Source organism: Mesoplodon bidens (assembly GCF_964165515.1).
Source record: "Mesoplodon bidens genome assembly, chromosome: X".
NCBI classification, from domain to species: Eukaryota; Metazoa; Chordata; class Mammalia; order Artiodactyla; family Ziphiidae; genus Mesoplodon; species Mesoplodon bidens.
In genome coordinates this window covers 82,268,952-82,284,424 of record NC_138163.1, presented here as the reverse complement: position 1 = coordinate 82,284,424, position 15,473 = coordinate 82,268,952, and the positions used below count along the sequence as shown (strand labels likewise).

General features: G+C 37.0%; 1 protein-coding gene across 1 annotated transcript in view; it reads right to left on the bottom strand.

Moving 5' to 3' along the window:
* Positions 1-15,473, bottom strand: part of TEX11 (testis expressed 11) — a 150,658-nt gene that overhangs the window by 80,395 nt on the left and 54,790 nt on the right. Inside the window, exons 4-9 of the mRNA XM_081223067.1 lie at positions 13,567-13,652; positions 10,841-10,897; positions 7,011-7,051; positions 5,644-5,796; positions 4,205-4,275; positions 1,285-1,401 (exon numbers count right to left, since the gene is read on the bottom strand). Coding sequence (XP_081079193.1) covers positions 1,285-1,401; positions 4,205-4,275; positions 5,644-5,796; positions 7,011-7,051; positions 10,841-10,897; positions 13,567-13,652 — 525 coding nt within the window. The remainder of the gene's footprint in view (positions 1-1,284; positions 1,402-4,204; positions 4,276-5,643; positions 5,797-7,010; positions 7,052-10,840; positions 10,898-13,566; positions 13,653-15,473) is intronic.

Below are 15,473 nucleotides of genomic sequence, written 5' to 3'. Positions count from 1 at the left end.
TTAGCTTGAAAGAAGGAAGGTAAAGAACTAAAGGCAAACCAAAGAATACTCTGGTAGATGGGAGAGCAAGATGTTGATGTTGGTATCTCCTAAAAGGGGTAAGGTTTAAGCTGAGAGTGGAATTCAGGCCAAAGTAGGAATTCTGTCTTCTTCTTGTTAAAATGGAGTTAATGATAAAATATTTAAGAATGTGGGCCAAAGAAAGCAAATGCAATTGAGAGACGAAAAACAAGCCAACTAAATAATTTCAGATGGCTATCAAAGCTGTGGAAGTAAATGAGTGCTTCCTTAGAGGATGTGTGAAAGGAAACAGAAATAGAGAAAACACTCCTATGGACCACATGTGATCACAGGGAGATGATGAAGATAAAGAATATTTCAATAGAACTACCATATGACCCAGCAATCCCACTACTGGGCATATACCCTGAGAAAACCATAATTCAAAAGAGACATGTACCAAAATGTTCATTGCAGCTCTATTTACAATAGCCCGGAGATGGAAACAACCTAAGTGTCCATCATCGAATGAATGGATAAAGATGTGGCACATATATACAATGGAATATTACTCAGCCATAAAAAGAAACGAAACTGAGCTATTTGTAATGAGGTGGATAGACCTAGAGTCTGTCATACAGAGTGAAGTCAGAAAGAGAAAGACAAATACTGTATGATAATACATATATATGGAATTTAAGAAAAAAAATGTCATGAAGAACCTAGGGGTAAAACAGGAATAAAGACACAGACCTACTTGAGAATGGACTTGAGGATATGGGGAGGGGGAAGGGTAAGCTGTGACAAAACGAAAGAGAGGCATGGACATATATACACTACCAAACGTAAGGTAGATAGCTAGTGGGAAGCAGCCGCATAGCACAGGGAGATCAGGTCGGTGCTTTGCGACCTCCTGGAGGGGTGGGATAGGGAGGGTGGGAGGGAGGGAGGGAGACACAAGAGGGAAGGGATATGGGAACAGATGTATATGTATAACTGATTCACTTTGTTATAAAGCAGAAACTAAAAAAAAAAAAAGAATATTTCAAAACAGATTCAGAAAAAATGGTCCATGGCAAGGGGCATTTTAAAAAAAGGAAGAGGCCAAGCCAAATGTGACCTTTCCTTAGGAAGGAAGTAGCCATTACAAATCTTTGAAATCAAGATGTCGCTAGAATGGAGGGAAGGATTCTTTAAAGAGAATCAAAAAAATTGCATCAGGGAAAGCAAACATACCAAACAGCACACTGAATGCTTGTGTTTTCCCTGAAGGTTGCACATTACCTGTTCGGAAATTGTTGAAGCTTTTCTCCCTTGCTCTAGATCAACTGCAGATGCCACAAGTAAACATGTTTTCTGTGCAATCAGAACTGCTTGATCAGAAGGACAAAACTGGGACAGCTGATAAGAAATAACCAGAACATCAATGAATAGTGAGAATTCTGCCAGGTGAACACAAACAATCAGAATGAAAATCAGCAAAATCCTGTCTGAATGACAAAATTCAGCTGGAAAAGCACATCTCACCTTAAAAATGATATAGACTATAACACTGATTTATGGTTTTAATTTTCTATTACTTTCTATTGTTTTTTAGCACCTTTCTAGAGATTAAAAAGCTTCATTTCTTCACAATTTTCCTATCTTTCCCAGTGACAAGTACTGTCATTTGGCCCTGTATTTCTATCTAGTGATTTACTTCTTGGTTTACGTTGTAATTTCTAAGTGATTTTCCCCCTGGCAAATAGATTTCCCCTTTGCATTGAATAGAGCTGAAATTAGTACCTATATTGCTCATGGTTGAAAGAGACAATGTCAAATCTTGACAGGCATTAGTCATAACCTCATCATTAAACCTTGTCCTCCAGCTTTAGAAAAAAATCCCATGGGGTGTGCTCAGAGCAGGGGGCCTGAAGAAATGGCTCCTCTGTTTACAACACACCCAACAGAAATCTGAGTTCATTGTGACAAGGGGCACAAACTTGTGGCCTTCCTATGAACAAATACCCAACACATACCCCCTGTAGCTCCACATGGCTTCTGGGTAGGACCAGTGGGACAGGTCTCAATATTGGAAGAAAAGCTACAGTATTTAGTGGGGAAGTTTGCCACCTAGAGCCAGTGAGGTCCACATATGAGTGGGCCGTAAGTGGTCTTATAGACATAAAGACTTTGAATTTTTTTATTCAAGGGAAAAAAAAATAGATTCCAACTATATGCCATTCTGGAAAAGGCAAAACTATGGAAACAATAAAAAGATCAATGGTTGCCAGGAGTTTAGGGGGGAGAGGGGAGCTGAATACACAGAGTACAGAAGTTTTTACTGAGCAGTGAAATACTTTGTATGACATTATAATGATGGATATATGTCATTATACTTTTGTCCAAACCCACAGAACGTGCAACACTACTCACTTCAATAAAGTGAACCCTAAGGTGAACTGTGGACTTTGGTTGCAGTTTGTCCTTGGTTTAAAAAAGGAAAGGGGGCTTCCCTGGTGGCGCAGTGGTTTAGAGTCCGCCTGCCGATGCAGGGGACACGGGTTCGTGCCCCGGTCCGGGAGGATCCCACATGCCGCAGAGCGGCTGGGCCCGTGAGCCATGGCTGCTGAGCCTGTGCGTCCGGAGCCCGTGTTCCACAACGGGAGAGGCCACAGCAGTGAGAGGCCCGCGTACCGCAAAAAAAAAAAAAAAAAGGTACGACTCTGTTGATAATGGCTACGCATGTGTCGGTACGGGGTATATGGGGGAATTTCTGTACCATCCTGTCAATTTTGTTGTAAACCTAAAACTGCTTTAAAAAAAAGTCTCAAAAAAAAAAAAGAGAATTAACACTCAGGGTAGACATTTTTGGCAAAACTTTTGTTTCACTTATATATGTATGCATATTATATATGTGTGTGTGTTTGTTGGACTGTAATGTAAAAGGTATTTTTTAGATCAAAAGAGTTTGCAGGCCACTGTAGTTAAGTTATACCAGCAAATAAAAGCACAAATTAACCTCAAAAAAACCCCCCAAACCTCCCAGCTTTGTAGTACAGTAAAATTCTAAGCTACTTGATTCTAACATGGAATCCGACTAGTGCTATCATGAATGTCAAAACTAAAGCTAATTTCTTTCACCTAATTAAAATGGCAATTATACCTAAACTTTCAAACATTATTTCTTAATCTCCCCAAATATTTAGTGATCATAATCATCACCATCATTTAACTAATAGCATTTCAAGACACCCAAGCTCTGTACATCTCAGGTGACTCGTATATAAAATGAGGGAGTTGTGCTAGATTATCTCTATAGTTCTTTCCAGTTCTAAAACATTTAATCTACCTCATCAGACTGCATACTCCTGAATGTGTATGAGGGATATTCTTTGCCACCTCTCTTTTCATCCTCTAATCAATACTTGATCCTCCTTCTGGCATTTAACCTCTACCTTGGAGGATAACAACTATTTTAAAAGGCTTGTAACTGCAAAACAAGCTCACAAATCCTTACACACAAAACCTGTTGGAAAAATTATAAAGTAGGTCCAAGCTTCGTAGCATCCTTTTAACCTCCTGTTGTCCCCAGATACCTATTCAATATTCCTATAGACTTATACCCATAACCCTTCCTAATGTTTTGGTAATTGACAACTTCTTAGAGTATTCCCTCCTAAAGACAGTTATATATATATATATATTTATTTATTTATTGCGGTACACGGGCCTCTCACTGCTGTGGCCTCTCCCATTGCGGAGCACAGGCTCTGGACGCGCAGGCTCAGCGGCCATGGCTCACAGGCCCAGCCGCTCCGCGGCATGTGGGATCCTCCCGGACCGGGACACGAACCTGCGTTCCATGCATCGGCAGGCAGACTCTCAACCACTGCGCCACCAGGGAAGCCCAAGACAGTTATATTTTGATATAGGTTCTGAGAGACTGAAATTCCTTCAAAGATAAAGGAATAAGTCTCTTATGGTAGAACTTTAGGCTCCATGATGGTTGTTTGTGATATTTCGGTATGGGGAGACCTGCCTCATGTTCTCATATTATACCCTATAGGGATCAAATTCTCCTTAGGTCATTCCTGCTTAAACATATATTAAAAGTTCCTAGATTAAAAGCCAATCTCACTCTATACTTAGTCATTGACTATACCCATAGTGGTCATATCCTTGTTGTGATCCATATGTGAGATACTTGTTGGAAGAGACTTACCTTATAAGAAATTATGAAAAACTCTCTCATTGTCACTGGGTCTTTGTCACATTGCACAGCCAAGTTCCAAGCTGAAAGTTAACATGAAATAACATAATTATGAAAATTTACTGTTTAAATCTGTACCATTATAATCTCCACTACCTACATCTTTAATATTAACACACTAATGAGTGGTTTCTCAGTGGTTAAAAGAAGTAAATTTAGGTTTTCAGAGAAATTTTTTCCAGGTAAATTTAGAGACTTCTATCACTTCCAATCTTTAATTCTAGGACAGTGGCCAATGGAGATAGTGTTGGATTTTTTTAAATTGGGGACGTATGATAAATTCTTAGTTGGCACAAATCCATCTAAAAAAATGAGGATCACACTGAGGAGTTCACCGACTTCAGTTGGTGGAGCCCCCAGTAGGCAACATTCAGTATGATCTTTACCTTGGAAAATCAAAATTAAAATTCAGTAAAACAACTACTAGAAAATAACTTTTCAAACTTCCAAAAGGTCAAAGTCATTAAACCTTTCTATAGTTTAAATGTTTGTTATTTTCCATTATTTGCATGTTTCCCAGAAGCCAGATTGCTGTATTTATTCCCTTTTCTCCTAGATTAGAGCCCCAGTAAACCCCATAAAGCAGAAAAAGGTCCATGTAGAACCAGTTTACTTTGTGACACTGATGCTTAATTGCTCTTGCTTACTTATCACTGTAGTAACTACCTCCACAATTTCGTAAACATTTTTATTGAAATAGAACCTACATAAAGTAAATTACACAACTCATAATTGTACAGCTTGACGAATTTTCACAAAGTGTATATATCCATGTAACCAATCCAGATCAAGGAAAATCTTGATCATTACCAGAAACCCAGAAGCACTCTCACTTACCCTCTTCAAGTACGACTCCCTTCAAGGGTAATCACTATCCTAAGTTCTAACAGCGCCAATTAGTTTTGCCTGTGTTTTTGTTTTTGTTTTTTACTATATATAAATGGAACCATGCAGTATATACTCAACATCTGGCTTCTTTTGCTCAACATTATTTTTGGGAGATTCACTCATATTGTTGCATGTAGTTTATTTTTCATGAATCACATTTAGAGACAAATTGGGCATTCTAGACCAAGTTTAGAAGCATAACCTTGGGGACCTGTAGTTCTAATTCATCATTTTATTCTTAGATCCATTTCTACGGAAAAGGAAGAAAACTAGTATTTAGTGAGTACACAGTATGCCCCAGGTAAATACACTGTTTCTTTTAAAACCCATAATAACCCTATGAAGTATGTATAATTGTCCCCATTTTTATAAATAGTGAAACTGAGATTAAGCAAGTTATCCTTGTACCCATAGCTACAAATGGAAGATCCAGAATTTGAATCCACATCTGTCTGATTCTACCACCCCACAATGTTTCCCATAGCCACAGAATTTCCTTTTACCCATTTTTCGAAACCAATGAGCTTCATTAGTCCTTGAGCCTGAAGTCGAGACTTCTCCATCAAAATACTGAACAAGTTTCGGGAGTGCTGCAGTCAAACAGGAAAATCTGATATTGAGGTCTTTTACTTTATACTCTAGCAAAGTTGTTAATCCTGCTTTAAAAACAGTCAAACATGAGCTTGAATTTAGAAAGTTCTTTTTCTATGCGTGTGCATGGGTGCATACCAAAAGTAATTTAAATGACAAAAAGCATTACCAAGCTCCAAGAAACTGTTAACTCAAACTCTGGGGAACAAACACACCTTTGGAGAGATTTAGAATTTTAATTAGAGCAATCATTCACCACCTGAGGTAGAAAGATATGATTTACGTGTAAGGAAACAAAGAAGAGGAATAATCATTTAAAACACTGAAAAGGAGATTGAGGATTGGAAGAGTATTGATAGGTTGGCATAATATTTACTGTGCTCCTACAGCAAGCACAGTATGGAACCAGAATGTGCCGTCATCATCAGAAAGCATTTATTACATACTCATGTGCCCTTCTGAGAGATAAGAATGCCAACAGAAAACGTTTTCTCTTTTGAAAAGCTGTGGTTTCTAAACCACTTTGCTACATTTACACCCTGTTGACAGGTATTTGAGGTATAAAATTGAACTACTGCAATAAATGGAACAGAATTTCTAAGATATGGAGTTTTTGGTGTGTTTTAGACATAAGGAAATAGGTACACGGGCAGTAGAAATTGGAAGACCTATTAGGCAAAAGGGACACTAAGAAAGAAAGCATGGAGTTGGAAAAAGGAATGCAATGTAGCTAGGAAGTTAGCTGAATGAAGTGGATAGGGAGGAATTAGTAGATAGAGGAGATGACACAGACTTGGATAGACAGATGGACAGCTTCAAAACAACAGAGTAAACAATCTGAATTTGATTCAGAGAACATGAAAATTAGCAGAGCTCAGAATATTTTTATTTGTCTTGACCCTTTTTCACCTGTTCAATTTCTAGGTTAGGACCAAGTGGCAATAGACATGGAAGGGAAGGAGGGAGGGAGAGAGAGAGAGAGAGGGAGGGAGGGAGAGAGGGAGGGAGGGAGGAAGGAAGGAAGGAAGGAAGGGGAATGTCTTTTAAAAAACTGGAATAAAAACAGAGGTGAAATCACATTTGGAGATGAATGCTAATGATGACAAACTTTTCTCTGCTTGTGAATAAATAAACAGGTATACTGCTGTGACAAGTGTTAGTAAAAGCATGAAGCTTAACTCAAACACGAAGCCCGAGTCAGTGTGCTCAATGTAATTGGAGAATTTAATAGAGGATAGAGGCAAAATGAAGGAGTGAAAATAACCAAGGAGATATTTACCTGTATTCAAGCAAGTCAAAAGTCTATCCATTTCTTTCTTTCTAAAAAATAAAGAAAAGAGTATTTTCATACTGTTCCAAAGCTTTACTACAGAAAAGTACCAAAAAGAGACTCTATATTTGCCTGAGAGCAGCTCAAGGAAAATGTAAAATTGTGAAGTTTGTTGTTCAAGGCTCCAACCTATCATTTCAACACTGTTTTTCCTCATTATAGGATACTGTTCCTCATCTCCAATGTCCTCATATTTTTTTTCTCTCTTCCCCTTCTACACCTACTCTCAAGCAAAGGATTTCAATGACTGATAAGGTTTTATATTACAGGGTCACAGAATTTGAGAGCAGGTAGTGATCTCTGTGGTTTTCAAGCTTTGGTTTTTTTTCAAGAGGGGGAACTGGAACCTGTGTTTCAAATAAAATTTTATAAAAGTCTAATATACAAGAAGAGACAAAAGTGTACCTGCTCTGGTTGAACCAGTGGTAGGTGGAGGCCTAGAGCCTCAGCTTCCTGGAAGCCCCTGAGGCAGTACCACAGAATTTCCAGGTTTCTAAGGAATATAGTTTAAAAACCACTTATCCATACCCTTCATTTTACAGATGAGGAAACAGATCTGGAAATGCGGGATGATCTGTCTAAGGTTATGCAATGACAATGTCAAGACTGCTACTACCTAGGTCTCTTGACCCTTTGTTAAGCTTCTTTAGGGGGAATATACATTTTAACAGAGAAAAACATCCCACTATGCTTAAACAAAGGATTGAATATGGAAGTATCGGCAAACTCAACTAAGGAAGTTTATAGTAAGTAGGGTAGAACACACTACAAGACTGGCCTTATCAGGAGAATGTCTAGTATTATACAATACAGACTGTGCTTCAGGAAAAGTAGCAGCTTTTTTAGGGATAAACATTAAACATCTGCTTTATATAAAGTAACTTCTAACAGTAAATTTTATTAATCTGAATTTCAGCTGAGCTAAAGTTGACTTCACTATTTAATTCAGTGACTATATAAAATAATCTAGGGAGGGTCCATTAATGCAAATAAATAGTACAAATAAGAATGAGGACATGGAAAGGGATGTATAATCTACTTGAGACAAACTGCTTTCAAAAATTGCAGCACACAAATTGTTAATACTTAGGTAGATACTGTAATTCAAAAACATAAGATTTTTAGAAGAGGACAGAACTTTAGAAATTTTCCAGTTCACCTTCTTTTATCTAATAGGTGAAGAAAATAAAGCTTAGAGAAGTTAAATAAGTTGTTATTGTCTAAGGTAAATCAGAAGTTAGTGAAACAGCTGAAACTAGAACTCAATTCTCTGACTGTTCCCATTGAATTAGGCTTTTTTTTTCTTTTATAAGTTAGTCTAATCTATTTGTTAAATCAGGTCCTGACCTCTACTTGAAAACACTGCTAGTAAATGTGCTTTATTACTATATTTACTTGAGAACAATAAAGGTATATTTATAAAATATTCTGTAATTAAAGTTTGTCATTAATTTGAACAAGATCCCTTTCCTTTTCCCCATCTTTAAATTAGTTTTAATGAGTGGGATTTGACTGTGCATCACAATTACATGGAATATGAAGCACCTTTTAAATCCAATATAAGATCTTCTTGTAAAGAACTGATATTCAGCCATTTAAATAAATTGAGTGGCTATTATGTGTTAGATACTGTCCTAGGTTCCAGAGATACAGAGATAAATACACATAGTCCTAGCCTTTGAGGAGCTCTTTCAATCTATTAGCTATCAAGATTTAGTCTCTGAGTTTATTTCATTTTTTAACTTTTTATTGTTGAAAATTTCAAAGATGCTTAAATTTAACAGATGAATGAATCCCCATGTATGCATGGCCCAGCTTCAATAATTATTAACTCATCATCAATCTTATTTTAATGATACCTCCACCTACCCCCTCTTCTCCCATATTATTATTTTTTAACATCTTTATTGGAGTATAATTGCTTTACAATGGTGTGTTAGTTTCTGCTTTATAACAAAGTGAATCAGTTATACATATACATATGTCCCCAAATCTCTTCCCTCTTGCCTCTCCTTCCCTCCCACTCTCCCTATCCCACCCCTCTAGGTGGTCACAAAGCACCGAGCTGATCTCCCTGTGCTATGCGGCTGCTTCCCACTAGCTATCTATTTTACGTTTGGTAGTGTATATATGTCCATGCCACTCTCTCTCTTTGTCCCAGCTTACCCTTCCCCCTCCCCGTATCCTCAAGTCCATTCTCTAGTAGGTCTGTGTCTTTATTCCCGTCTTGCCCCTAGGTTCTTAAGAACTTTTTTAAAAAAAATATTCCATATATGTGTGTTAGCATACAGTATTTGTTTTTCTCTCTCTGACTTACTTCACTCTGTATGACAGACTCAAAGTCCATCCACCTCACTACAAATAACTCAATTTTGTTTCTTTTTATGGCTGAGTAATATTCCATTGTATGTATGTGCCACATCTTTTTTATCCATTATCTGTTGATGGACACTTAGGTTGCTTCCATGTCCTGACTATTGTAAATAGAGCTGCAATGAACATTTTGGTGCATGACCTTTCTGAATTATGGTTTTCTCAGTGTATATGCCCAGTAGTGGGATTGCTGGGTTATATGGTAGTTCTATTTTTAGTTTAAGGAACACCCATACTGTTCTCCATAGTGGTTGTATCAATTTACATTCCCACCAACAGTGCAAGAGAGTTCCCTTTTCTCCAAACCCTCTCAAGCATTTATTGTTTGTAGAAGCAAATTCCAGACATCACATCATTTCATCCATAAATATTTTAGGATGTATCTGTAAGATATAAGGATCCTTTTAAAAACATAGCTATACTACCATTATATGCCTAAAAGTTAATAATTTCTTAATATCAAATATTTGGTCATTACTCAAGTTTTCAATTATCTCAATATGGCTTTTTTTTTTTTAGTTAGTTTGAGTGCCCTTCAAATGGATTCATAGAGCCTGTAAAGAAGGGGCAAAACTTACCATATATGTCTGGGTAAAATTTGTATTATGAAAAAAGTTATGTCATCAATCTAATATTTTCTCAGTCATAGATAGTTCCCAAAGAATTTAGCTAAAAAAATATATTGCCTCCAGGTATAAATATACAAAGCAAAAATGAAGTAGTGATACACTATTACAGAGTTTTTGTCCAAGTAGAGAAAATAGAGATAGGTGGTATTTCTCTGAAAGTTATCCCTAGTCAAGACCTTGAATAGAGTTTTCTTTTAAATCATTAGGAGGAAGTGAATTTTGTGAATGAAATATGGGTGACCCGATTCTCCCATGAATTGTTAAGTTCTTTATATCTTATGCCATAGAAACTGTGAGCAGAAAGATATTTGAATACTCCCAGATGAGCTGATATAGAATCAGAATCAACAAGCCAACCCAGTTATTTATGTTTCTGTGGGAAAGTAAGAGCTAAGAGCTATGTCTATATTTAAGTCTCCTGTTAAGAAAGGGGGAAACACACACAATATCATAATGAAATCATAATGAACATTATTGAGGGCGTGGTAAATGCCTGGTACTATTCTAAGTGTTTTACACGTATTTATTCCTCAGGTCATCACAGCAACCTCATAAGGTAGGTACTATTATTATACCCATTTTACAGATCTGGAACCAGAGCCCAGGTTACATATCTAGTAAGTGGCAGAGCCAAAATATGAACCCAGGAAGACTGGCCCCAGAGCCTATATTGACCTTACCCAGTATACTATATATCTCTCAATACAAGGTTTCTAGTGAAAGTTGTTATATTTTTTCTAACGGTGAATACATCATTTCTGTTGAATTATAACTTACTTGTTTTCAGATTCTGGCATTTGAGAAACTTGTGGAAAAACAAGACGAAGCAAACACCTGTATGATAAATATAAAAAGTGATGCTTAGGAAGAAATATGTGAAAGAATATATACCAAGTTATTAATCTTGATTAGCCCAGGAGGCAGAAGTGAGAAAAGAGAGGTAAAAAAGGAGATTATTTTATTTATAGGTCTTTGTATGTCTTAATGGTTGCAATGAAAACATACCAACTTTGTAATTTTGGAAGAGTAATTTAATAAAATAATTTTAAAACGAAAGTGTTGCTTATGACAAATTCTTAAATAGTTCCACAGTTTATATAATTGCCCCAAATCACCTGCCAGAACATCAGATATAGTGTACAAGTCTTTTATATTTTTCTTTCTATAAAGGAACCTGGAACTGGCCTTTGGGTTCCACATAAACTAGGATGAATATTTTTTGAAGGGATCTGGCGGCATGATGACAAACTGACAAAATAAGGTAGTTTGTAAAGTTTCAAATCCTAAAAATCTTTAAAAAGAAAAAAACACCATCAATCATCCAGAATAATTTTAGATATTTATCTGACTAAACGTATGTATCTCAAGACTCCTTCTGATACTTTTATATCTGTGACTCCATTTCCCTCCAGAAGTGTGGCCTCAAGTATAGTTGACCAATGGGAGAATCACTATAGAACCCTCCTGGTTTATTTTTCCCACTGGCATATTCTCAGTTACATCATTAGGAGTTACTATGTCCTAACCCCACCCTCCTCTGTCTCATTATTGTATGTAAAATTTCCCTTTTGATAAACCATTTTCCTTCATACAAACAGAGAAAGGGAAAGATCAGTTTCAACTGATATCTTTTCTTACCTTAAGAATCCCTATCAAATTTCCAATAGCATTTTTCACATAAATAGAAAAAAAAATCCTAAAATTCAAATGGAACCACAAAAGACCCTGAACAACAAAAGCAAGCTTGAAAAAGAACAAAGCTAGAGCCATCACATTTCTTGTTTTCAAACTATACTACAAAGCTATAGTAATCAGAACAGCATGGTATTGGCATAAAAGTAGTCACATAGACTGACAGAACAGAACAGAGAGCCCAGAAATAAACCCATATATATACTGTCAACTAACATTTGACAAGGGAGACAAGAATATTTAATGGAGGAAAGATAACCTTTTCAATAAGTGGTACTGGGAAAACTGGATATCCACATACCAAAGAATGAAATTGGACCCCTATCTTTCACTATTCAGAAAAATTAACTCAAAATGGATTAAAGACTTAAATATAAAACTTGAAATCATAGAAGTCCTAGAAGAAAACACAGGGAAAAAGCTCTTTGACAATGATTTTTTGGATGTGACACCCAAAGCACAAGCAACAAAAGCAAAAATGAATAAGTGGGGCTACATCAAAGTAAAAAGCTTCTGCACAGCAAAGGAAACTATCAAAAAAATGAAAAGGCAACCTATGGAATGGGAGAAAATGTCTGCAAACAATATATCTGATAAGGGGTTAATATCCAAAATATATAAGGAACTCCTACAACTCCACAGCAAAAAACAAATAATCTTATTAAAAAATGGGCAGAGCCCCTGAATATTTTACCAAAGAAGACATCCAAATGGCCAACAGGTACATGAAAAGATGCTGAACATTACTAATCATCAGGGAAATGCAAATCAAAACCCCAATGGAATATCACCTCACACCTGTTAGAATGGCTATTATCAAAAAGATGAGACATAACAAGTGCTGTAGAGAAAAGGGAGCCCTAGTGCGTTGTTGATGGGAATGCGAACTGGTACAGCCACTGTGGAAAACAGCATGGAGGTTCCTTAAAAAGTAAAGATAAAACTACTATACAATCTAGCAATCCCACTTCTGGGTATATATCCAAAGGAAAGGAAATCACTATCTTGAAGAGATAGCTGCACCCCCATGTTCACTGTAGCATTATCCACAATAGCCAAGACATGGAAACAACCTAAGTGTCCATCAGTGGAGGAATAAAGAAAATGTGGTATATGTACACACACACAAACAGGAATATTATTCAACCAAATAAAAGAAGAAAATCCTGCCTTTTGTGACAACACAGATGGAACTTGAAGGCATTGTACTAAGTGAAATAAGTCAGACAGAGAAAGACAAAAACTGTATTGTCTCACTTATATGTGGAATCTCTAGAAAAAAAAACAAAAGAAAAAAAAAGAAAGAAAGAAAGAAAGAAAATCCAAACACATAGAAATAGAGTAGAATGATGTTTGCCAGGGCCTGTGGGTGGAGAAAATGGGGAGATGTTGGTCAAAGGGTATAAACTTCCAGTTATAAGATGAATACATTCCAAAGATCTAATGTACAGCATGGTGACTATAGTTAACCATACTGTATTATACACTTGAAAGTTGCTAAGAGAGTCAATCTTAAATGTTCTCACCACACACAGTGTGTAATTTTGTGAGGTGATGGATGTATTAACTAATCTTACTGTGCTAACCATTTCATAATACGAATGTGTATTAAATCACCAGGTTACATACCTTAACTTACACAATGCCACCATTTGTCATTTACATCTCAATAAAGCTGGAAAAAAACCCACTTGGTATTGTAGGCATTGACTCAGCTTGATCCCATCAGTACTGTTTTGGCAAAGTTTATAGACCAAGAGTAACATGTACAGAGGAGATCCTTTCACATCCACAGGATGTGGATTACTTACTTTAAAGCTGTAACGACTTGTTGTCCGTCTTTTGAACATTGAGCTAAATATTCCAAAACTTTTCCTGCCACGATTTGCTGTTCATTCTAAAAAGGACAAATATAATATGTTAAATTACATCTCAAAGTGATACTTACAAAATGTTATCTATATTCCTGTCCATTAAGGGGAAGACAAAATCTGAACTTGTTTGTTTTGTATTCTCAAAAGAGCTACTGCAAGATGGTAGAATGAAGATACAACTCATTGACAAAAATGGAACAGGTTCATATTGGCCCCAGAAAGCCACTCCTCCCTATCCACAAACACTCATAGCCTTGCCAACACTGCCTTGAATTCACTAGGACTAATCTTACTGTGCTCTTTATTCCTGTTTGTCAGCAGTAGCCAAAAGAACCCTGGACTCTGAGGCCACCCTCATTTCCAGCACCTTAATCCACATAAGGCTATGTAAATCCCTTTTGTCCTCTTTTCTCATTTCTCCCCAACTCCTCCAAACCTTCCACTATGCTTTCTGAAATTCAGTCCATTATCTGTAAAGTCTCCTCTATGAGCAACCTCTTCCCAGAAAGTTCCCTCTACAATCTTTCTCTAATGGAAATCTAGGTTTCTCCAAGGACACTGCTTCCAGTGAAGCCCTCTCAAGTAGTGGCTGTTTTTCTTTCATCTCCCTAGACCTGGAGATGGTGTAGGCATCATTTTTGCTCTTCATTGCTGTTTTAAAATTATTCTCCCTCTTGCTCCCTAAAACCCCCAGCTTTGAATTTCCTGTCACCAGACTGTATCACCCATTATCCTTCACTGTTACGGTGAACTGCTCTCAGACCATTTCTTCTCACTTCTTAATGATTTATCTACTACTCACAGTTATTTTTTCCAAAATATACTCCTGTCAATTTTTGGCATTTTCATTATACAGATTGATGATCCTTTTAATATCCTAGTCTCTTATTTCCTTGAATTCCACTCTGCCAATTATATTAGCCATTCACTAGTACAGTCCATTCACTAGACACTGTCATCACTAAAAGCCAGGTGATGCAAGTGAGGCTCCTAGGGTACACAATTTATGGATACACTCATTCTCAGGGTTGTGCATGGACCAATTCTAGGTGCCTCACTCCCTCACTCTAGTCTTGTACCCTGCTCTATTTCATGTATTCTACCATCTCCTACCTTTCTAATTCACTCCCTCTACCACTCAAGCAATCCTTCAAATGCATTAAGATCTCCAATACATTGATACTACTAATATTTCACCATCCCTCATCCCCTTAAAGTCCTCCTCGGTATCCAGTTTAAATTCCATGGGGATTAATTATAATCACTCCCTTGTTCCTTGATTTTCCTGCCCCTCTTTTGCTTCATTGTATTCATCTGGCAAAACCATGAGCCTGGTTAAATTCAACTTTCTAGTGACTTTTGTGCCTGCATCCATGCAGCTGAAAGTAGCTGGGTAAAAACCTGTACAACCTTTTGTTTTGTTTTTAAAACTTCATCAAATGGACCTTACTGCTACAAGGCAAGCATACCACACTACCCTTGCCATTCACTTTCTTGATTTTCTGGATGATTAGTTGATATCTTATCCTCTTTTCTCAACACCCAACACCTCCTCTCCTATTCTCACTCTCAGGTGATGACCTTGTTTTCTACTTCACTGAGAAAATTGAAGCAGTCAGAAAGAGAACTTCCACAGATTCCCACTACCACATCTATTCACACACCAGGAAACACACCACATACTCTGCCTTCTCAACTGCTATCATAAATGAACTATCCATGTTTCTTCCTAGAGCCAAACCCTAAACTTATACACTTGCATCCATCACCTCTTGCCCATTTAATGACATTACTCTAACAATTTTCATTTTTCTCTCTCACATTGTCAATTTTTGTTCTCTTAA